This window comes from Calidris pugnax, unplaced genomic scaffold, assembly GCF_001431845.1.
Source record: "Calidris pugnax isolate Ruff unplaced genomic scaffold, ASM143184v1 scaffold127, whole genome shotgun sequence".
Classification (NCBI taxonomy): Eukaryota; Metazoa; Chordata; class Aves; order Charadriiformes; family Scolopacidae; genus Calidris; species Calidris pugnax.
In genome coordinates this window covers 1,677,100-1,702,057 of record NW_015090883.1, presented here as the reverse complement: position 1 = coordinate 1,702,057, position 24,958 = coordinate 1,677,100, and the positions used below count along the sequence as shown (strand labels likewise).

General features: G+C 38.6%; 2 protein-coding genes across 3 annotated transcripts in view; one reads left to right on the top strand and one right to left on the bottom strand.

The window, feature by feature from the left end:
- Nucleotides 1-6,035, bottom strand: part of RPS6KA5 (ribosomal protein S6 kinase, 90kDa, polypeptide 5) — an 82,469-nt gene extending 76,434 nt beyond the window's left edge. The window contains exon 1 of the mRNA XM_014947008.1: nt 5,979-6,035. Within this exon, the coding sequence (XP_014802494.1) occupies nt 5,979-6,035 (57 nt within the window). The remainder of the gene's footprint in view (nt 1-5,978) is intronic.
- The window catches only part of LOC106890933 (chromosome unknown open reading frame, human C14orf159), a 46,497-nt gene that overhangs the window by 5,955 nt on the left and 15,584 nt on the right, over nt 1-24,958 (top strand). For both annotated transcript variants that reach the window (XM_014947066.1, XM_014947065.1), the window contains exons 2-8: nt 10,435-10,510; nt 14,018-14,129; nt 17,085-17,238; nt 17,944-18,142; nt 19,705-19,855; nt 21,332-21,454; nt 23,699-23,896. In XM_014947066.1, the coding sequence (XP_014802552.1) occupies nt 14,027-14,129; nt 17,085-17,238; nt 17,944-18,142; nt 19,705-19,855; nt 21,332-21,454; nt 23,699-23,896 (928 nt within the window). In that variant the 5' untranslated portion in view covers nt 10,435-10,510; nt 14,018-14,026. The remainder of the gene's footprint in view (nt 1-10,434; nt 10,511-14,017; nt 14,130-17,084; nt 17,239-17,943; nt 18,143-19,704; nt 19,856-21,331; nt 21,455-23,698; nt 23,897-24,958) is intronic.

The following is a 24,958-nucleotide window of genomic DNA, read 5'->3' as shown; positions in this document are numbered from 1 at the left end:
AAATGAGGATTTTTAACTGACGTTGCATAATTAACATTTGCGTTATAAACTGTATGACTTGGGACTAAAGCTAACTGCTAACTGGTACTCAGCAATTCTATTATGTCGTTACTGGTTTTCTTAAATCTTTCATCCCATAGTGATTTATTGAGAGGCAGGATACAAACTCAGGCCCTTAGCATCTGTGTAGCATCACAACAAACCCTGGTGAGAAACTGCTAAGGTTTAACTGTGCAGTCTATAGATAAACACCTCCATTTGTTTGCTTCTGTGAGATTTCGGTAATCCTTGCACAGCCTCATCTCCTTCATTTCTCTTAGGTAAAGGGCTTACAGGGGGAAACCTAGGTTATTTAGATGACAGGACCCTCAGTTTCAATACATCTCTTCACATGTAAAGTATTTGCTGTGATGGTCTTTCAAGAGGATATATCAAAACCCCGGTTGGTCAAAAGACTCAGTGTTACCTTCCTACAATGCTAGTGAGATGCATCTTCAAAATGGGAAGCCAAATGAGGTGAACCCCACAGATTCTTAGAATTACTTGTAATATGCAGAGAAGTTAGGGTATGACTTCAACTTAATCACTCCTTTTCTGAGTAACATATATCTGCAACATAGCCTTACGATGTCTTCCCACCAAAGCATATGGATTTGGGTGGTAGAGAGTTGCTGTGAGATGCTTTCCATCATTTTCCTAAGTCTTTAGATAATAGGTTAAGTTGTTCCACTGTGTGACAATATTTGCTTTTAGAAAGCTCTGTGATTGAAGGCAGCGGACAAGTGTGAGGTACTGCTTTGCTTTATACAGAAGAAAAAAAGAATTGCTTTTGGACAGCAAGTACCAAAGCAAAAGAATTATAAATCATCTGGGCTTGGGCATGAACCCACTGTAGTTATGGAGCACTATCCTTTGATGGCTATATAGGGAGGAGATGAAGGGGATTTCTGTAAAAATCATATGTCTCTCCCTGTTTTTGACAAACGCAGAGCGAGTGTTAATCCCTTATTTAATCTTGTGTTTCGAGCCAGACCAGGACCATGCCTTTTATGTACCCTTTCTGACTTCAGATGTCCCATGAAAAAGCAATCATTCCTTCTCTGAGGCACCGGTTGCCTAATCTTCCTGGTGCCTCTCTTTCTCCGCAGAAGTAAATGCCTTCCCCTGCACCCACGCCCCCCAGGAGAGCAGCCTCCCCCCCACTCCCTGCCTCTGCTACAGTGGCAGCAACGTTCGTTTGCCTTCAGTTAGAGCGTCAAGGATGTTACTGTCATAGCTACAGGTGATGGTGTTCATACGCACATCATCACTTGTCTCTTCCTTTTAATGTGTTTAAATTCTCTGGGTTGAAGCTTCACGGTGCAGTCTCTTACATAGGTGAAACTCTGGGCTGCAGTTCAATCTATTTTGGCCCTATGGATTTGGTTGTTCAGAAACTTTGTTCCTGTTGAGATTCCTAACAGTGGAATACGGAAATTGCATAGTTTTATTAAAACAGCCTTGTCTAGAGTAACGATAAAACCAAAACGTTTAAAGAAAATCTGCCTCCCCATCTCATTAATAATCTTACCCTCCCTTCTTCATAGAATGTTCATTGCTAACCTTTAGCTCTCTGCTTCTGAGAGGCTTATCTCTTCTCTTTCCTGGTTATTTGCTTGTCTTGCATCTACCCACTAAGTCCACATATTCATATAGTAAATATCCCAGCAGTCAAGTTACCTACAACATTCATAGGCTGTTTCAAAGAAGCCACAAATGTATTCTGATTTATTACAAAAAGATTCGTTCTGATTTATTACAAAAACATCTAGTGAATTAATTCTAAATGTTATTTTATAGGGGATACTGAGGTTCTTTTCAGCAGAAGTTTATAATTGAAAACACGTGCTTATGGTTTTAGTCACAGGGCAAGTGTTTGCTGCAGGAAGAGCTGAAGAGCCCTTGCTGTTGACTGGCTCCTTCATGCTGAGCAATGTACAGACCCAGAACAAAAAGGTGCCCCCCAAATTTTCTCATTAATGAGCTATGATGGAAGCCCTTAGAGCACAACTGAAAACTGGGAAAACTTTGACTTTTTCACTGAAGCTGATAATTACTATAAAGGTCAGAAATTGGTTGTCCGTCAAAAGTACATGCCTATGGGGAGCAAAGCGGGCCATCTATAAGCATGGTATCCTCTCTGTTCCTGTTTATTTTTAAGAAAGACATTTGAGATGTGTGGCATCTGCAGAGCTCACGAACCCAAGGTCTGTTAATATTCTCAGCTATTTTTAATATACATAGACTATATCCTAAACAATGCCCTCTTAATATACTTTGTTTTGCATATTTTCTTTTGTATACTCTAGTAACCATGGAAAACTCACATACAGATCATTCTATTCTTTGAACTGTAAGATACTCGTTTTGGACTGTCTTTTATTTTGATAAATTTTTGCAGTCTTGAAATAACTCTGTAATTAAAAACAGTTTGCTTTATGTGATCAACCATGGAATGAATGCATATATATTATATATATATACGCACACATTTTTTTTTGGCCTAGAGTTTGAAAGCAAGTACTGATCACAATACTTTCCTTCTTCAAAAGGAGTGGAAAATACTGTGTAATATTTTCCAAGCGGAAGCTGGATCTACTCAGAATGTTTAGTTTTTAAACTTCCAGTAAATGGGGAAAAAAAAAAACAAACAACATTTTTACTGTTTGATCAGGAAGACACAGATTTGATAATTTTTATATATGGTTTCATATTCTTTTATATGATACTTTGCCTTCTGGTAAAGTATAAGCAAGAGTCTCTCACTTCTTTCCAGTCTTGTGTTCTCATGCTCCAGTGAACTCACAAAACTTTCTATGTCAAAATCAGTTAATTTACAAAGATAAGTATTATGAGAATGGAGAAGAGATTTCCATTAGGGAAATCTATGTGTAGAGAATGCAGTTTGAAAGTCATTAGCTACCATCATCTTTTCAAATGTTTTAGTAGTAGTAACTTTTTTTTAATAGCAGTCTTCTACTGCTCCATCAGCCTGACTAGAAATCATAGCAGGTTCTAGCAACTGATGCCTGTTCATCTTTCTTTTAGCTGATTAAAATCCGCTCTCTTCTTTCTGTAGTGAGAAACACCTTCTGCCTGTATTCAAATAATACATTTATCTTTTTCTATCCAGAAAAGCTGATCCTGGATACTCACTCCATTTCCAAAATTCTAAGTGGTCCCAAAAATATGTCTGCCTACTAATTACGTTAAAAGAGAAGTTAGCTAAATAGGCCTAGGTTTCAACCAAACACACTAGTCCCTTTCCCCCACAATCAACCCCCCCCAACATTTAACTAGTCTTTTAGAGATGGACCCAACAGATTTTCACAGTTTAGTCTCTGCGAATGTGAGTGCTCTATTTTAATTGTACATCTGGACTTTGAGCCCATTAATGCAAGTTGATGAGTGCTTTTAATTTGTCTTGTCTTTTTTTCACTGCATGTACTGTGTAGTCTGACCGTTCTTTGGGAGAAGATATTTCTGGTAATAGCTAATTAATTGTATTTGGAACACTCTTCTAAGATGGTTGTCTCAAGAGGATATATATTTATGGAATTAGGATTAAAGGAATGTCTGCATTTGTAGATTGCATTCTAATATTAAGATAGTTTTGTTACTTTTAAATATGTTAGCTTTGGAACTGGAATCCTAATAAAACAATCCACGCAAAATTCTTGGCTTTTGCATCTAGACAGTTCCCCAAGTAAATTAATGTAGGATGGAGCTACTGGAATCTATATGATATGCTGCAAACTGCAGCTATATGGGATAAAGTCCACTTGGCTATCAGTTTGTATGTTAACCTCTGCAAACAAAGAAATCACCCTCAGCTCTGAGGTTCCTGAACCACAGGTCATGGAACACTGGAAGAATATACCAGCTAAATTTTGTCAATATTTGCTCTGATTTTAAATTCTTCCTTATATATATTCATTATTGGCCACTATCAAAGTCAGGGTACCGGGCTTGCTGTAGCTTTAATCCTATCCTCTGAAGAATACTGTTCTAATAATGTTTTTAATTATTTGGACTTTATTCATGCATTAATTCACACCACGAAACTCATAAAGCACTATGATGTAATAGAAAGTGAAAATCCATTTCAGAGGAGGAGGAAAATTCAGCCAGATCAAAACCTAACACTTAAACAAGCCAGAAGTCTTTTCCCATTTGAAAACAAAGTAAAGCAAAACTTAGCACACTCTCCATAATTAGGATATGTAGTAAGTTTTGTGAAAAAAATCCAAGAGCAAAAATGGTTATTCAGAACTTGTTATCTTAAAGCACATCCTAAATAGAAGGTGTAGAATTTCAAGGTACATTATTGCAATTGCCTATCTGGCATGTACACAGAAAACAGGATCAATAGTTGCTAAGAGAGTTGCTAAAGAGCTGAACCTCATTTCCGAACTGCATGGTCCGTCAATACTAATTATATTATATCAGGGGTGTTAGCTTGTTCCATACATGTTTTTATAAAAAGGATGTGTATTGCTTATATCCTTTTCTGTCTTTACTTTAAGTTTTCTTTTTTGTCACATCTTTCTTTACTTCGATCTGTGTATAGTATATGGCTTGTATGCAAACACTTCCGCAGATGAAGTACAACACAGCAAACGTTTATGCACTTTGTCCTTGAGCTCAACAGAACTACTTATCTACTCAGCTCTCTTACTTACATTCATAGAAATACAGTACGTTTGAGTCTTTAAACTGTGTCTGGACTCAACTGTACCTGGGAACAAAACCCTAAATAAACAAACAAACAACAAGTAATAGCTTAAATTTTGTTCTGCGCTGCCTCAATACAAAACATGGACTTAAATCTGTATTAAAATGGAATTTTGGAAGTAGAGCACACCAACCTCTGCAGCCTATTTATATTTTAAAAATATAAAATGAGGTGATAGATGCATAAGACAATTTCAACCCTTACCTTCTTATTGTTTGGTAATGAAAATCAAAATTATGCCATTAACATCTCTTTCAAGTTCAGCTAACTGATGCTGCAGCATTATGAGTCATCTCTTTAACACCGAGCTGCTTTAAAAAAAAGTATTTTAATGGTGAGAAAAGGTATGAGGGCGATAGGCCCACAGGTCTTACTCTATTTACCCATGAAACAGGGAAAAGCAGTAAAAGTTCAGGATGAATTCTATGACCTAGAGAGGCGAACTGTGTATTTTTTCAACATCTTGAGTTCTCTGCTGAAACTGCACATGAAGGCACCTATGGTGATGTTCTGAGGTGACTGTGATGGACTGGCTGCATCAGAATCGTGCCCGTGCTGGGGGATCAGGCTGTAGAGGACACTTTGATAAGGGCCTGTACCCTTTCCCTCAATTTAAAAACATAAAGTAAAAGGGGACTTCCTCTTCAAAACACAATGCTTCAGTTCAAGCCTGTCTTTCTTCTAGACAGTAGGCACCACAGCAGCCTATAGCTGTGGGGTAGCTCATTCTCTGCTTCGTCAAGGATTATTCTGGTGGATGATTCCATCAAGGAAATGATGCTTGGTCCTCTAGAGCTGTTGACATTAGTTCTCAGTGTGAGAGCTGAAGGTATCAGTGAAACAACAAGTCAGTATCTCTCCATCAGAGGTATCTGCGGAGGCAAAGATGCTTGTGCTTGGTAGTGCTTGGAGAGGTACAATTCACTGGAGGTTCCCCAGGCACAGCCTGCTAAGACACCCACTTTTCCAGGGCTTTGTGTAAATACATAGGCTGCAATCATTCCTTTAGTGACCATATCTGAGGAGAATTGCTTAGTGGGTGCGGTGACTTGGCACCTGCTGGCAGACACCTGATCCCCCAAAAAATGGCATAGTCCTGGGGGCAGCCTGAATGACCTGCCAGCAGGAGTATGGCATGGTTTTTTGGGAAGTGTGGTACTAATTTTATGGTGTGTAGGGAGCAGAACATCGCTCACTTGCTTACCTCCAGATGGAATTCCTTGGGAGGAACGGGCACCTTGTCAGCCCTGTGACCACGCATGACGTGACTGGGTGTACCCTGGGTGGGGACACACTTTCTTATCAAAATAATCACCCGTGGCTCCTGCCTTGCAAACAGAGCAGGACAAGTCACTGCACTTTGTCCTCTGGGCTTCCACTTCCATTCTGCGTGAGTAAGACTGGGAAGAAAAATTTTCCTCACTTTAGGAATTGTTATCCAGCCAACACTCATCCCTTTGGCTGCCAACGCTGCTTGAGGGGGCAAGGGGGAGGCTGGCACTGGGGGCCTGCAGGCAAGGTCCTCCTGCACCCTTGGGTTGTCTCAGTGTCAGAAGAGGCCAAGACAGAGAACTGGTGGCTGGAGCCAGCCCAGAGAATTGCGGAGCAATTCTGAAGATCTTCTGTAGCTCAGTGTAGATTGGGAAACTATATTTAAATACCACCCTCGTGGGGTTTGTTTTTTTTTTTCAATTTCTTGAAGTTGAATGAGCACTTCTTGTCATCTTATATGAAAACAACCTCTGGTAGATCATTTGCTGTCTCTTCTTGCTGCAGCTGGTGAGTTTCCTCTCTGCACAGTCAAAGGCATGAAAGTGGCATTTTTAAATCTTGATAAAGGCCCTCGTCTCCTCTTAACGTGTGTGCAGATTCTTGCCAAAGGTGCGTGTAAATGAGGTGGCTGCTCTAAAGCCTGTTAATCCTGTGTTCTTGTAAGATGATGGGACAGGGCACACAGGTATCAGGATATGACCCAAGGGGTTGGAAGGGTGCGTGAAGTCATCAGACCTCATCCTTTGCAGGATAAAAAAAAGGCTCAACAATCGACATCTGGCACAGATTGTGCCCATGCAAAGGCTGGGCCTGACGTGAACCAGTCTCTAGTCTCTGCCCTTATTACAGCACCTGAGAAACCATTTGTTTTGTCCCAGAGCAGAAGCTGAGCGTAAAATACTACAAATGGGGTGGTGGAAGTTCAGGGAGCCTGTGGGAGACGTGTCACACAAACACGAGGTGCTGCCTGAACTGCTAATTGCTTTCTGTTTTTTTTTTCTCAATACACTGGGAGAAAATAAACGTTGTGTTTCTTTTTTTTTTTGCGAGTAAACAAGATTGCATCAAAGATACCTTGATTCTATCGTAGGTTTCTCATCCTGACACCATCTGTGGGATCTTGACTATAGGCTGGCTGCTTTAAGCAGCACAGAGAACGCTAATGGAAACTAATTTAAATTTCTTATTGCAGCCCTCCTCTAAAGGTGCATCAACTTCAAAGGCAAATGCCCTGTGTTTCAAACGTAAAGTTAAATCTTAATTTTCTGGAGGAGGCCGCTGTCTGAAAATACACAAAGCACTTCCTCTTTGGAATGATACACAAAGCACTTGTGTGCTTTGAAGTGATTCATAGCAGATGGGGAGAAAATGGATCATGAATTGATTCTTCAAATAAGACATCACAAATATAACTGAGAGACCCGGTTGGTTGGAAAACGAAATGGGGTGAATTTTGAGAGGAGTTTGTGCTTTTTCACGGAAGTCTCTTGGCAGGATTTCAAATCAGCTCAATGATTAAGCAACAGGTCATTTTAAACTATGTTTACATTAACAAACCTCTGTAACCCTACTCATACTAGGGCAAGGCACAGTACACAAAGGGGTTGTTAGAGTATAATTAGTTTAGATTACTTTCCATTATGTATCAGTAAAGGCAGCCTGTGGGCTGGCTCGTGTTTCAAGTTACCCTGCTGTTCTGCTGGTGCAGCAGGAGCTTTGGGCAAGCCAGCTGTGGGACAATATCTAAAAAAACCTGCCCAGCAGGGCTAAAGGGTGACCCCTGCCCTTTTTTTGGCCCGTGAACCTGGACATGCCACCACCTGTTCTTATTGTCAAACTTTAAACTGAAAAGAGGACAAAAGTGATATAAACAGTGCAAGATTATATTTCCTAAGAGCCTTTGGGCTCCTTGTGAGTCTCTAAGCTACACTTTGAAAAATCACTGCTTTCAACCCTATTCTTACTAGCATATTGGTACCAATGCAGAAACAGACCCATAATCAGTGACATGAGGAGCTGGTGTTACCTACTTTATCAGTCTGGCTCTTACCAGCAGTACTTTTTCCAGGCTGTTTGTTCTCAGATGATGCATCTTTAAAACCACAGAAATAATGTATGTTTTTAGTTTTATTTCATGAATTTACCCGAGACGCGTGAAGGCAATGCAGTCACACTGGCACTTCTGAAGGATGGATTAATTCTTTTGCGTTATTATGTAAATTTTTTTTATTTTTTTGATTCATTTTTATCCGGTGTGGTTTAGCACAGCGCTATGGACACACCCACTGCATCTCAAAGTGTAATCTTTCTGACACTTAAATGACATTTTTCCATTTTTCTGGGTAATGAATAATTTACAGTGTGGGCCTGAAAAGAATCTATGCTCATATTTAAATATCTGCGAAATTTACAGATTCACTTTTTCATTCTGAAAGCTCTAAGGTAATACAAAATGTTCCACTTACTGCACTTCCTTCTTTTTCTCTAAAGAGATTATGCTCTGCAGATTGTAAAAATGCTTTATAAACTATTGCTCAATCTGCAATTTAATGTCAAGATACATAACTTTGCAAAGCTATTTGATGGTTCCGCTGTCAAAAAGTAAGGAAGAAGTAATTAGAAAAATTATGCTTAATCTAAGCCTATCTGTAATATTAAAAGGGTGTGTGTATATATATCTCTACAGGTAGGTGTAGGTATTGAGGTTCAGAGGAATCTGCATTTTACAAGTCTAGGAAATCATTTGCGCATTTATTGTGTTTTGTGATTTCTAAAGTTAGATTATTTTGTCTCAGATTGAGAACAGGAAAAGCTCATTTGTGGCTGAAAATGGAGAGGGAGTTTAAGGTACAAATGAGAGATACAGCAAGTATATAAATTACAAAAAGGTAGTAAGAGGAGAGAAGGCATCCAAATTCCTATATTGCCAAAGGATGCCATCAGACAAACCAAGGAAGCCAGCCCTACAAAGGTGAGTCCAGCTTGGAGTTCTGGAGATGGAGGGAAAGGAGAAGGAAGAGACAGAGGCAAAATGTGGACAAAAGAAAGAGGGAAGAAACAAGAAATAGCCTGAGACACGCAAACACCAGGGTGGTGCAAAGAGACTACACTGTCCATCAGACAAGTCCTCTGAAAGACAAGGCAACCTCAATTACACCCTCTCTGGAACTTGACAAAGGTGAATGGTATCATTCACTTTTTCCAAGCATTACTGTTGAATATTTAACACTTACCTTGATATACAGTAACTAACTTTATTATCGGACAAGGCTTAAAGATAGAAACTAGTGAATCTCTAAGTGATATTACAGACAAGGATATACCTCTTGAGAGCAGCAGGGTTTTTTAACAAGATCATAGAATTGTAGAATGGTTAGAGTTGGAAGGGACCTTAAAGACCATGGAGTTCCAACCCACCTGCCATGGTGAGGGACACCTCCCACCAGACCAGGTTGCTCAAAGCCCCATCCAGCCTGGCCTTGAAGACCTCCAGGAATGGGGCATCCACAACTTCTCTGGGCAACCTGGGCCAGTGTCTCACCACTCTAACAGTAAATAATTTCTTTCTAGTATCTAATCTAAATCTCCCCTCTTTCAATGGAAAACCATTACCCTTTGTCCTGTCACTACACTCCCTGATGAAGAGTCCCTCCCCATCTTCTCTGTAGGCCCCTTCAAGTACTGGATAAAGTAACATTCCTCTCAACATGCCTTTTTCCTAGCATGAGTTGTGGGATTCAGGGGAAATAGTGCATATTCTTTACTATCACTTATAAAGATGAGGCTTAGAACCAGTCTTGTTCCTATCACCTCAGCAAAGATCAGCATCTCCATGCACACAGTCACCGTACTCAGCTGGTGCACCGGGAGCAGTGGGTGGAAATGGTGAATGACATAGAGCTTCACATGGCAACAATTGATCACAATTTCTGAAGAAAAAAAAAAATGTTCACCCTCCAAATCCAGCCTTCCTGACAATATTGTTGCCTAGGTAATGGGATATTTTGCAAATAAGCTAGCCCAAAGTAATCCAGTAGCGTGTAGCTGCTTAACCCTACTGGGGTGGTGCTACACACATGCTAAATGAAGATGTCACCTAGCAATTTTACATTACTTATTAAAAGCAGACCCAAAATTCGTTTAGAACTTTTACCAAAGCTGGTAATATCTGTACTTCTTGACTGCCACTGATACAAAGAAAAGGTTTCTTCTGAATACATGTGTCTTTTTAATATAAAGTCATTTCAATACAATATGGTTTCTGACAAGTTGATTCATTATTCTGAACTACTGATATGGCGTGTGCCAAACCGCCGTCACTGTCTGATCACACAGCTCCCTACACCATTCTTATTGATCATTTTTGTACATTTATTATCCCTTTCCAGCTTTGAAGTTCTGTCATCCTTGTCAAGATCTGGAAGTGCGGGTCAGGATATGGCAGTGGCCACAAATCAATAGTGGGTAAGTGTCATTCTAATGTATGACATTCTAGAAAATGTCATTTTTATTTATTCATTTAAGTTCAGTACGTAAAACTCAAAATACACATGAAGTACATTGAACGTTCATGTAATCAATAGTGGGTAAGTGTCATTCTAATGTCTTGGACATTTTTATTTATTCATTTAAGCTCAGTACGTAAAACTCAAAATACCCATGAAATACATTGAACGTTCATTGAAAGCTCTAAAAAGAAAAGTGTTTTATTGTGTTTCTAATGTGGAAGCCAAGGTGTAAGAAAAGGTATTTCAAGAGTGATTTTGACATTTCAGTGCTATGAAGCTCTACAGTATTGGTTGTTGGTACTGTAAGTCTGGGAGTCTGATGTGAGCAACATGACTTAGAACAAGGTTCTTTTTCAGACTGAGTGCTTTAAGTATGAAGTTTGTCATTACACAGCCAGTGAATTAACTGATTTTCAAATGCTGGTTACCCAGGATTAGATCGAGTCCTCTTTAGAGGTTCATTCCATTAAAGGCAAGCCAGACTGGAAAGCCAGATCTTGGGATCTCTTAGTGAGGAGACATCACATAGCATGCCCTCGGGTACAACAGCCATCTCATAAACTCTGTCAGCATCTTCTTTTAAGGGCTTTTTAACACTTCTCCTGCACCCTGTCTTTATCTGTATCGTGATCCAACACACCCCCTTGAGAGAGCTGATAGTTTCAGATAATGGTAGGTATCTCAAAACAAAATGAAAGAAATTGAAAAACCTCTGCCAGGGGACAGATCCTGAGAACTGATTACCAGTGCCAGACCGTTTAGTTAGAGAGCAGCTTGAGGGCCCCATGGGGCCAATCTGTACAATTTGTTAGGTGTCCTGATGGGACAAAGTGCAGAAGGTGCTCTAGGACCGGAGTTATCTTGGTGCTTCTCCCCTGCCATTCCAAACAAGCTGTGATCATGATGACTCCAACAATTTTCCAGGAGATCCTAGAAATGGTTGGGGAATCTAAACCTGACCGTACCCCGCAGCACAGGGAGATAACATACTGCATAGAAACTAGCTATTCCTGAGGAAGTGAAACAGCAAAAACTAGTTTTCACTATGACCATCTAACAGTTTTTATCATCTATCCAAATTTAGCAACTAATAAAGAAAAACAGCAGCGTAATGTATTAGTGACATTGTACAGCAAATACACCGGTCTAAAGTTAAAACTCAGAATGCTAATCCTCTTGGATTTTCCCTATAGTTATATAAAATCAACAGAGCTACTTTAGTGATTGCAAATGGTCATAAGGCGAGTTTTATCACTCATCTGAAAGAGATGAATCAGTCAGCTTTTACACAAAGTTAATGTTTAAATTATTCATTTCCTAACCAGTCATCAAGAATGTATGTTGCTGGGTTCACAGATAGGAACGACAAGCCCAAGTACTTCTGAGGGGTACTTAGAGCCAACATTTCGGCACTGCTGAGACTCACAGTCCTCTAGCTTGTTGGCCACTTGCTGTCATACAAACCTGAAACTTCTTGGCACCTGAATGTTTGCTGATAAAATTTCATAGATACTTCCATTTCTGCTACTGGACACACATTTTATGAGGGGGGAATCAGGCTTGCCCAACATCACACCAGGGCATTTGTGGTAACACACCCAGCTGCAGACAGCTTCAGTTTCCTGAACTTCAGCCTGCCTTTCAAATCCAAGTAGGCTAGTAGTTCTTGAGGCCATGAATCTGACAGATGATTTAAATGGTTTTGAAGATGCTCAGAAATAAAGAAAAACATTCTGAAATAATCTAATGAAGAAACCTGGATTTTTTATTTTTTTTTTTAAAATAATCTAATGAAGAAACCTGGATTTTTTTTTTTTATTATTAGGATCACAGTGGTTAATTTTAAACCTCTGGAGTGAATAATTCCTGACTGGTGTTAGAAATTGTCTTTGCAGTAAGAATAATGTCTCTTAAATTGACACTTAGAGTCCTGGATTAGAGCTCAACTGCAATTCTTAATCCAATTTCTTGTTATCTTTAAAGTATGTGTTTGGAATTGTTCATAATTTTGTAATGAAGACTGTTTTTTGTGCAGCATACAGAGTGATAATGTAAAAGCAGAAAAGATGAGAAGAGTTAGAAAGTAGAGTTCAGAAAAAAATTCCAAATTAATTTCTTGTTACTGACATTATATAAAAAATTCAGAATTAAGAACAGATAAAAAGCTTACTCTACATTTCAGTGCACCCAGCTTAACCTCTCCAAATTCTGCAAGCTTGGGAAAGATTTAGGACAGACAGCTATGATGTGAGTGTAATTTCAATCAAAACATATCACTGCTCTTATTTCAACTTAATTAAGGAATGAATTGCTCAGAGGTATAAATTTTCACGATAGAGAGTTTCGCTTAATTCTGCTCCATTCTGAGAGTGAAACTTTGTACTATTGTAGTTATAGTACAAAAACTATGGACCTTTAACAGAAAAGTTAACTTTTGCTAGAAGGTTGTAACACTTCACTGTACATTAATTTACTGGCATCTTTTTAAAAAAGCAGCACAGCTTCTATCATATTTATTACTTCTTATGAATGACATCAAGAATGGCTTCTTCTGAATCAAAGGAAAACTTGGAGGTTGGTAAACTGATTACTTTGAGGCCAGTTTAGTTTCTTTACTTAAAAGTGACCAAGATTAAAAACATAAGCAGCCAAGTTATTATTTTACCCTGAGCTATCTTTTACTTTTTTCTATTAGTGATGTACTAAACCCTTTTTTAGTTATTAGTTAGTTTAGGTTGAGGAAAAATCTTTGTGTGAGCTTCGACTAGGTTGCAGGAAAAAGATATCTTAAATCTCTAAAAGATATTAAGAGTCAGATTCACTTGTGATTAGGGTGCTTATCTCTGTTCCTACTTCAGATTGTATGACAAGGGTCTTAAACATCTATATGTCTGCTTCCCAGTGGAAGAGTAGCCACAGGAATATTCATTTCTACATAATTAATATTTGAAAAGTATAATATGTGTGGAATGTGTCAGAAGGACATTTTCTGAGTATATTTCTCTCTCTTTACCACAAGACTGCATTGCTGATCGTCTAAAAGCATTTTGAACAGAAAAGTAATATTACAGATTATAGCTTGGTAGTTTAATTCATTTGTGCTTTTGCAATTTAGAGTTACAAAGAATTTTGGAAAAGTGAATATTCTAGAAAATGAATATTTACCAGGGAGAAAAGAAATCTGTTTCTTACATTACAGGGCAGCAAAACTTTGCATTTTCTCCTGAATGCTAAACTACGTGCCTGGCTAATTTATTGAAAGATTCAGTTTGCATTAGTCATAAAATGTCAGTGAAGTAACCTTTTGACTTTGATCTGCCTTTTGGGTTATAACTTAGAATTTCCCAGTGATAATAACTTTGGGGAGCATGAGGAGGAAACCTAAGCCAAGTTCTCCAGGAAATCAGAATTTAAAATGTCAACAAAATAAATGTGCTTTGTATTTAAATTTCTGTTTATTAAGGTTGAAGAGATGATTTTGACCGGAGGCTTGAAATCTCTCCTTCCCCACGTGCTAAGAAGAGTAATTCGATGCAACAGACTCAGTATGAGTAATACTTCTGGAATGGCAGAGGGTAGGTAAACCTAACAGCTCAAAGTGCAAAAGCAATCCCATTCTAGATTCATACCTGTGTGTTTTCTCTTTTTGTTTGTGAAGGAATGTAGGAATATCAAAAACACTGAAGTAATACAGAATAAAATGTTCAGGTGTATTTGAAATCGCATTGTGAGTACCTGACACTGTGTTGTTAAATCATAAAGCTGTGTTAGAGAAAATATATCATCCCACCTGTGTAAAGTACATGGACTTTGATTTCCAAGTTTGCAGTGCATCCCTCAGCTCCCAGTTATGTCACTGAGGAATCATGGGTGCAGAAAATATTTGAAAAATCTTTAACCAAATCTGGCATTTCTTGCATGTATTATGATCACACTTTCAGGATGGCATACTGTGTTCTTCACAGAGACCTCGCTTTACTTTGTGCATCGGGGACTTTGGGGAAGAATGAGAGATGTGTAGTTACAGAAGTGGTTTTCCACTTCATTTGCTACAGAAGTTGGAAATTACTGACTCAGCAAAACTGGGAATTATAAGGGGGAGGGAAAAAATAGTTTTATACTCAATATAACTGAATGCATTCTGAAAAATTGATTTCTGTCTTGCCTGTCATAGCTGGACTTTTACAGAAGCAGAGACGTCTGTGTCACTGCTCTGATCAACTTTCAAATGTAACTTCAATACAAATGCTGTGGCCAGTAGCTGATCAACAAAGCCGCGTGCAGTAGCATTACTGGAACATAAGAACTTTAAGGTTCATTTTATAGGAGCACAGTGATTCTTGAAATTGTGGGGTTTTTTTCCGTCAGTACATAATTTGAAAAATACTAATGGAAAACGTGTTATAATGTTAATAATCTGCATTTTGTCCCAACTGTCTTTTTAAGTGCATGTATTGCTGCAGTAGTTTTAAATGTGTTAATTTTAATATTTGAAAAAGGTATTGTTTATATACAAAACAAGTTCAGACTTCTGTCCATGACCATACAGCTCCATTATGCAAAGACTAAAAATACTAGGGGGATTGGAATTTCTCAAAATCCTTAAAACTGTCTTACGCTGCTGGGTGATATACTACTAAAATAATTATTTCTTACTGCCCTCATTGTCACTCACCAAAGAAATTAAAACCTCTGGCTAAACTTCTCTGAACTGGAACACGAGTGTGTTGAATTAATGCATGGGTTGATCAGCACATCCAGCTTCACTAACATTGCTCGTGAATATATTCATAATGATGGATACTTAATGCAAGTATATGTTGGAAAGGGAAAAATATCTTTTTGTCTATAAAGAAAGTAAGGTTAGTTGTCAGCAGGAGCAATAAAGTTGTCAGAGAGCTATAACGAAGCCTCTTGAGTTTATACCTACAGATCCAGTCTGTCAGCTGTGACTCGTGTTTTAAATTCAGTGTTGTCCAAGTTGAAAGCACTGACTAAACCCATAAATTTTGAGAAGTCCTGAATATCAGCAGCAAAGTAGAAAGTGCCTGTGGATTTCATATGGACAGCAGGGAATGAAGCTGAGGCGTAACTGAATGTAGTATTTTATTCAGTGGTAAATTTAGTATGTTTGTTTAACGAAAATGTATTTCTGTATTTAGCAAGAAACTGTTTCTGTATTTAGTAGCTTTTGCTAGTAATAAAATGAATTTTTGTGCTGAGTACTCCCAAGAGAGCAGTTTGTGGGCACATTCAGTATGCAAATACATGCTTACCTCAGCTTTTGCTTTGCATTTTTCCATCAGGAAGAGAATTTTATCTTTTGGTTTCTTTGTTAGCTTTGGTCAAGAGTAAGATTTGGCTGATTTTCTACAGCCTTTTAAGGCAGATCAATGGTTTCAACTAAAAGATTGCCTCTTGGATGACAGACTACTGCAGTATTTAAGAAAGTGAGAGCTTTTATGCAGCCTCTTACTCGCCTATCTGATATCAGACATGGTAATAACTGCTCAGGACAGTATCGATACAGGGACTGCTAATTGGCAGCTTTATAGACCACAGACCAGTTGTACTCCAGATTTCCTCTCTGTATTTGAACAGTTGGTATGTACACACAGGAAAATTTAAATGGCATTGGTATTAACTACTAGTGTTTAGAAAATAAATTTTTGGTAAATCAATGAATGTGAGTTTCTTTGTTGATACCCATTAAAAAAAACATTAATGCATTTAGAAGATATGGCATGGTAGCAGTCAACAACCTTTTCAATCAAACTTGATTCCCAATGAAGAAAGTGTAGCAGTTCTGTTCATTGTAGTTTTTTAAATTAGAAATAGTAGAAAGTACTGAGATTATGTGACAGGCAAGAGTTTATTCCTGAGCTGTAATTGTGTCTGTTAAATTGCAGCCCACAGTATAATTCCATAGCCAAGATAGCATGGGCTACATAACGTCAAGATACCAGGAGTTTACTGTTGGACCAGCCATGATTTATAGCTTGGTATTAAATGAAGAAAAAAAAAATGGTAAAAGTGTGGTATGCAATAGCCTTTCTTTGAGTCTGTCCTAACATTTGCAAAGTAAAGCATCTTCCTATCAAACATCGATTTTCCAGGTTAGGTAATAGATTATGTTTATATATAAATTCTAAAAGTGTGGTATGCAATAGCCTTTCTTTGGGTCTGTCCTAACATTTGCAGAGTAAAGCATTTTCCTATAAAACATCAATTTTCCAGGTTAGGTAATAGAAGTGTTTCTTAAAGTAATTATGCTGTCTTTGTAATCTAGTACTACCCATGACTGCCAACTATTTTAGCTGTGAATAAATTCACATACAGAGTACCTCAATCTAGGATTTTTAAAACCTTTCCAAAAGCTGTTTAATTTAATTACGGAGTTCAGAATCAAAAATTTCCTTAAGATAATTTTTTTTTATAGACCACCTAAAGAAATCTACGCAGAAAAGTTACCGTTTCACAAACAAAAACCTGAATTAATCACCAGTCATTCCTCCCTCCCACCATTTCAGGCTACAAACAGGCCAATGTGGTGATTTTGCACAAGTCCCTGGCCGATGACTTTGAGAAGTTTTGCCAGGCGAACGCCGGCCCCCTGCCCCTGCTGTACAGAAGCAAACCAGGTGATTGGAAATGTCCTTCTCTGAGTGGTGATTCTGACATCAGGTAACTACCCACCCACTCTGCCCCTCAACCTTCTGCTGGTGGGGATTAGGAGGGCTTCAGGGAACAGCCCGCTGGCACGGTTGTACATTTCAAATAAGTTTCTTTTCTTGGAGCTTTTCCTTTGAATGAAAACTATGCATGAGTCTATCAGCCTGATCCTCTTGTTCTTGAGAAACGTGTAAGTGAAATTGTGTGATTTCTAAATATGTTGCAGTCCGAGCCAGTGGAATGAAATAATAATAGTAATTACTATTAATAAATAATAATAATAGAACAAAACTTTGTTCTATTTAGTAGTAACGCAGGCATGAAGACTGCATGGTATCTGTAGAGTCTGTGAAATTTAAAAGATGTGCTCCTGTAGTTGTGGATGCCCCATCCCTGGAAGTGTTCTATGATTCTAAATGCTAAAAACAAGACTTAAAGCAGCTCCCAAATATTTTGAAGCCCTGAGACAAGATACATATAAGGGACATTTACCTATAGCAGACTCTAACATGTTCTGTTAACTGGCTTGTTTTTGTGCAGAATAAGGCATTTCTGGGGTTTTTGCACTATTTTTGTTTCCCTCTTACTCAGAAAGAAAAGACATGGATAAAGTAGGCTGTATCCTGTGGTGTGATACTGGGTTAGCGTCAATTCAAACGAGTCGCCTTGTTTCCAAAAAAAATGTGATAAAGCTGTGATAACTTCTTATTTCACTAGAACTGACTGCCTGCAGTACAGAATGTATGAGCACGGAGCTTGCACTGGGACTCTGAAAAGCCTAAAGGAGTATTCTGAGCAACTTAAGGACATGGTGACTTTTTATTTGGGCTGCAGTTTCTCTTTTGAAAAAGCCGTCCAAAATGCTGGCATTCCTGTAAGAAACGTTGAGCAAAAATGTAATGTGAGCATGTATAAGGTGAGTGTTTGCACACACACATAGTCTTTGTCTTAACATGGCCAGTTAACATGACAGCAGAGCCTCTAAACTGCCTTTTTGCTACCAACCCAGACTTGTGGGACAGAAGCTGTTCCCAAAAAGGTCAGGTATCCGCCACAGCACTGAAAATTATAACCGTGCTCAGAAAGTTTACAGTTCAGATTTTGATGTCAACAAAAGTCCTGGATTAATTCTGGCTCCAGTAGATAGACCCTTTAGCATTAAGAACACTAAAATACACATCCACGTGCCTTTTTCATATATGAATGTATACTCTTCTACTAGACAAAGGTTATTGCTTTCCGTGCTAGCATTTCACAACCCTTTTGCTGTACTCCTCAGTAAAATGAAGGCACAAACGCATCAAATACGAGTCCTACTACCAACCTTAAAGAAAAAAAAATACAACTACGTATCTGCTTATAGCATTTCAGAATTAGGAAAAATTCATAGTTTATAGCATATCAATACAGTGAAGAACTGTACAGTGTTTTTCTTCTGGTATAAGAATTTTTGTTACAAAGATTGTTAATGAACATTTTCTATATGGTCCTAGCTGTCTCCATATCTTGTTTATATTCTACAGTGAAGAACTGTACAGTGTTTTTCTTCAGTGATGGGTATAAGGATTTTTGTTATAAAGATTGTTAATGAACATTTTCTATACGGTCCTAGCTGTCTCCATATCTTGTTGATATTTGAGTGCAACTTTGATATCAGACATTTTGTTCTAAAAAGCTGAACTGCTTTATTTGCGAAGGGAAAAGGAGCTTCAGCCTCCCAGTCAGTGAGAGTGATGAATTCTATAGAACCTTTCTAGAGGCACAGAAGATTTTGTACGTGTGGAACCAGTGTGCTGGTTCTGTATCAGAATCATAGAATTGTCTCGGTTGGAAGGGACCATCAAGATCATCTAGTCCAACCATCAACCTAACTCTGATAAAAAACCATCACTAAACCATGTCACTAAGCACCAAGTCTACCCGTCTTTTGAATACCTCGTAATAACTCTTTCCGTGTAAAAATTTTTCCTAATCTCCAATCTGAACCTCCCCTGGTGCAACTTGAAGCCCTTTCCTCTTGCCCTATTGCCTGTTCCTTGGGAGAAGAGACCGACCCCCCCTGGCTACACCCTCCTTTCAGGTGGCTGTAGAGCTCACCACACTCTATGCTGTATGTATGGGAGCAAGAAATGCATAATATTGAAAGTCATAGTGATCTATATGAAGAAGCTCAAGGACAGAGCATTTAACTCCTGCACTGCTGGATCTTGCAAAAAAAAATTGCATAATATTGAAAGTCATAGTGATCTATACGAAGAAGCTCAAGGACAGAGTGTTTAACTCCTGCACTGCTGGATCTTGCCAAAAAAAAAAAATTATGGGATGCTAAGAAGTATATTTTTTTTAAAAGTATTTAAAATTACTGTTAGTATGCAGCCTTTCTAAACTAAAGTACAGTGCAAAGTTTTAGACTTATTTCTACTAATACTTTATTATTCAATATTCCTGCTAACACCTTGGATTCTTTAAAACTGCCAGACAGCTGTGCCTTGCTACAGCATTTCGACTTTTTCCTGCAACTTAGTAGTCACAATGAGACCTATTCCTGAGAGCAAGTTGGAAGCAGCTGTGGTAGCAACATCTGGATTAAAAGAAGCTCATGGAGCACCAATTCACGTGGGGGACCCTGGTCAGTGCTTTTCATATTTCCCTCTGCATGCACCGTACCATTAATAAAAATGAAGTGGGGGGGAACCATGGAAAGTGGTAGGACTGAAATACCTGCACCAGTAAATTTATTATGTATTCCTTTCTAATGGTCACAAAGCTGAATTGAAGAAGAAAAAAAAAAAGAAAAAAGTAGGTTTTGAATGAGCACAGATTTCTTGGATAAAAGATAGCTGTCTGATGTCGATAAATTAAGTTATATGGCAGAGGTGGTTTTGGTTAAAAAGTGCAATCACATTTTTCTAAAATGTATGCAGTTTCATTTATATGTGAATACTTTCTTGCTGTCAGAGATTTCAGTGACAGGGGAGCAGTGATTGACAGCATGGGGAGAAGTATGTGTGGATGCATTTTGTGTCTTAGCGGATGACTGTGAAAGTAAATACTGCATAATTTTAAAAAATACTGAAATAGGATACATTGAGTGCAACACTGAAGACAGAATAAATAGAAATATGAAAAGAATACATTTTTTTTTAAAAAAGGAACCTCAAACAAGTATAGGCCTATTCTTTGCAAGGGAAAACTGAAAAAAAAATATAAACCAGGCAACTGTTTGGAAAAAAAACCAAAACCAAACACCTGTAAGATGAAGATAGATCACAGTAAAAAAAAAAAAAAAAAAGTTCCCTCTGCTGACAGAAATCTGTCAGTCAGTAGACTCTTGGGCTGCATGCACAGAAGGATCACGTTGCAGAGCATGGAAGGAGATGCCATTGGAAACAACACACCCCAGTAATATATTGAGTGCTTAAATCTGAGGAACTAGTTATAAGTCATTACTTTGAGGAGAGCAACAAGATGATTGGGCAAGTAAGGAATTCCACTATTATGTTTTTTAACAAATTATTATAGATGCAGATTACATAAATTAATTCCGAAAAAGGCAGTGGTATATTAAAATGCCTGAAGAATTTAAAACTAAGGGAAGAGACCAAGTGCTTAGAATGACCCAGAATATGTGTAAGATGGGCAAGAGTGAGACGTAGATATCTAACCCAGAGAGGTAAAAGAATGGTTGCTCATTTCTCTAGCTAAAGAATGTAGGAAGCTAAAGCAGCAGAAAACATGTTCTAGAAAGAAGCCATTATGCATTGCAGTCATTTATCCTGTTTGCCAGTGTTGTGAATATAATTCTTCTGTTGATGGAGAAGATTTATAGTATCTTGGAAGCTCAGCATACACGACCAGCTTGTGTTTTGTTGCAGAAATCAAGTGAATACATTCTTACTGAGGTCATCAAGCAGGGAAGATAAGTCAGCTCAGGTTCTGGGGACACGCACTCAAAGGCAAACTAAAAGCCCCACTTCGGTGGTGCTTGCCACTGCTGCAAGTGACTTAGTGTCACTGAGTGATGCCTGGGGTCCGCTCCCCCCTGGTTTTGCAGAGTACAGCTTAATTGGAATCTCTCATGTATTTCATTTTTGATCAATTCCAGGCCTGCTGGGAATACAAGATCTTTCCAAACCAGATTATGGAGACCCAGTTCAACTTCACCCTGGTGATATTCCAGTGTTTTGGGCCTGTGGAGTAACAGGAGTAGAAGCAGTCATCAGCTGCAGTATGTACTGTATTTGGAGACTCTTAAAATTATCCTTTAATCTCTTTCTCTTTTTTTTTTTTTGTTTTCTTTTTTAAATATGGACCGAATGAATTGGCTGACTAGTGGGCTTGATTTTAGGGTGAGATAAAAAAAACCCCAATCAAATGACCAAAAAAAAAAAACCATTTTGCAGGACTGTTTTCCACTGTGAAATACAAGTCTACCTTCAAGGAAGTTCATAGTGAAATTCCATCACTTTTGTTTGAGTATTTTAGAGGCAGAAACCTAAAGCTCTGGCTCCATCAAAACATCTTGTTTTAAGCGTTATTAGAAACCAGAAGCATTCTTTCTTAAGCTTCTTCCTTTTAAAACATTATTTTCTATTACACTTCAGTACAACAATAATAAAGGGAAAAAACAGAAAAAAAAAAAAAGAAGCAGCCAGAAAGCTTATCAAAATGTTGTTAAGGCCTAGTAAATCAATTTGCAAATGAATTGACCTGGAAAAGAATTTTGAGCTTTTAGGTTTTGTTCTAAAATGAAGTAAATGTAACAGACTTCATATAGATGAATCTTTGCCCAGCACACAGAGCTGTCCTGCACTTTACCCAGCCACCTATAACAGGCGTGAGCACAAAGGGCGAGAAAAAGCAACTAAACCAAAGTGACACTATTATATACTGCTCTAAATCACCAGTGTGGAATGAAAGCTTGTATTTTAGTTCTTACTGGAAAAGCAGCTAACTGGGAGAGCCCTGGGAGGTCATCTGCTTGTCCCTCTGCTGTATCCTTGTGGTTTCTTACAGATGTTTAGCTAAACTGCTCTCAACTCCAGCTGTAAATACGTCCAGCACTAGGAGCAGAGACTTCTTTTTCCTTTCTTAAATACAAAGCCTTTTCTCCAGTCCCAAATCCAAACAGAAAATCCTTCTCTTTCCTGTGCTTTCCAGCAGTTTTATTCACCTTCCTCGTGCATGCTTGTTGCAGGGAAAGAAGAGAAAAAAATTGCCAACCTCTCTACAGTCTGTTGCCCAAAGCAGCTGTCTGTCCTGCCTTTGCCTGGAACTGGCTTTTACTTTTGATGTATTTCTCCATTTTCTGTATTAAAACCAGTTGTCATTAACGCATTCCAGAAATTTTTGGCAGTTGTATCTTTCTGTGCTCTTTTCATAATCTACGTAGTTAAAATTCTGCCATACCACCAGTACCCATACTTTAGATGAATCTGCTAGCTTCTCACAAAAAATATTGTCTACTCTCATGGTTTGGTGAGGTACATTAAACCTCAAAAACCACGTTCCCCAGCTGCTTTTAAATTAATTTGCCATAAACTCCCAAGAGATCTAGCACAAACTGATTACATATGTACTTGTTTAAGAAACATCTCCTTCCTTCTCACCATCCTAACAAAGTCAGATATTGATTGTACCAGTTGGGATTTATCCAACAACACACACATTTTGCCAAATCAATGATAATTTAGATCAAGATTTCTGGATTTAGTATAAGGACAGCAAATATTTTCAGTTTAGGGTTATGCGGTCAGATCTAAATAACCTTATTGTTCACTGGGGTTTAAGATGCTACTCAGATTCCCTTTGCTAAGGCTTCCTGGTCACCTTTTGTCATTTTTCCTTGCCAGTTTATAGGTCTCCTGGCTCGGGCTGGCAAGGCACGGTGCAGAGATGCTATTCCCCCTTTTCTTAATCCCATAAAGGGCTGCTACGAGCCCGCAGGCAGCAGTTAACATGGTTTTGTCATATCACCATTACAAGGCCTTCGTTAGAAGGGAGACACCATAACTTCCAGCAGCACTCTAGAACCTAGAAAATTAATTTATTCTTATGGAAACAATATCAGCAACGCACTGTGCAAACTTAAACATTAACTTGTTCCTACGTCGATGCACCAGTTTCAAACCCAACTTTCAGCCTTGCCGATTCCTGACGGACTTCTTTGGAGGGCACAAGTGTTCAGTGCCCCAAGTTTATACCAAAGAAGGTATTGTAGAAAAACCTGATCTCAGCTACTCATGAGAGCTTCCTAAAAGTGAAAACATTCAGATGTACATGCATACATTTCTTTCTCAAAGTGTCTTAATTGCTGCAGTGTAACTTAAAAGTATTGCCTGTTTTTATGATATAAGTGCCATCAACCAAGGACTCAGTGTTGTTAAATAGCTTGTTGCTATTTTACCATTCTGATATTTCAATATATTGCTGTAACAAGGTGTTTAATTGCAAGTTTTTTCACCCATTTTAGGAGCTCCATTAGCTTTTACTCATTCTCCTGGCTGCATGTTCATTACCGACCTAAAGAATGACAGTGTCACAACCAGGTCCTCAAGAGAAGTCCCACAAGTCCACCGCATTTCTCAGGATCCTCTGCATTACAGCATCGTGTCAGCAGAAGCAGCCCAAAAGATAAGGAATCTAGAGACCCTAATTGGAATAGATCCAGGTAAAAAAAAACAACTCTCTTCCTTTAGTGGATTTGTTATGAGGTAGCCATGACCTATCCTGCTTTTTTAGATATTCATAAAGTTCAAGAACACGGTAAGAGTCTAGAGGCAGTTTTAAGATTTAAAAAAAATTATTTGTGGAATACAGTGAGTTAAATGTGAGTCTTACATTTTCTATTACTGTATTTAATATCAGAGCCTGGCCAAACCATTTAATCTTATGGGTAATGGAATATCTGATCTTCATGACTGTACCCTCTCAAAGTACACAGAAGCGTCAATGTTTACAGCAAACTGGAGAGTCCAGAGAGAATTAGAACTCTTACTGAATAGGAACTCTTACTGAATAAAACTGAAATTGGAATGTACAGCACAGGGCACCTCAGCATGTTGGTAGCAGCTACATGGGAATTCACTGTTGAGTGAATTTCTTTACACGTATTCGTGACTACCAGAAAATTCTAGTAGTTGCCTGTGCTTTTCAAACATCCCTCTCTCTGACGGAGGGGATTGCACCCAGCTCTGCTGCCATACTCATCCCTGAGGTGGTGTGTGATGGACTGAAGGGACCTGGTCACCACAGAAGGTTGAGAGGTAGGGCTGTGTGTGCACACAAGGCAGATGAGAGGGAAATAAAGGCAAACTGAATAGCGCGTCCGTGCCTAAAATACACACTGAATTAGTCCCCTCCGCCCGCTGTAAATTCTCATCTCAGTTTCCCATAAATTTTCTGAAATTCTCTGTAGGCAGTGGTGGAAAACAGCTTACGCCCAGCTCTCCCAAGCTGCTGGTTTGGGCTGTGTGCATATGTTTGGGTCTGTTTATTTTTACTCACAAGGCCTCTCCTTTTCCCACTCTCCGGAGTTCGGCTTGGCGCGATGCCACGCTCTGCAGAAACACAGGGCCTAACTTCAGAGTTAGCCTCATCTCACTGCTAGAGGAGAGCACAATACTTTATCTCAGATGATATACCCTGCTTCTCAGAGACTAATATTCCCTGCTTCTGTTACTTAAGTTTTGCTCAGAACTTTTTCCTGTGGTCACTACCAAGATATTGCCTG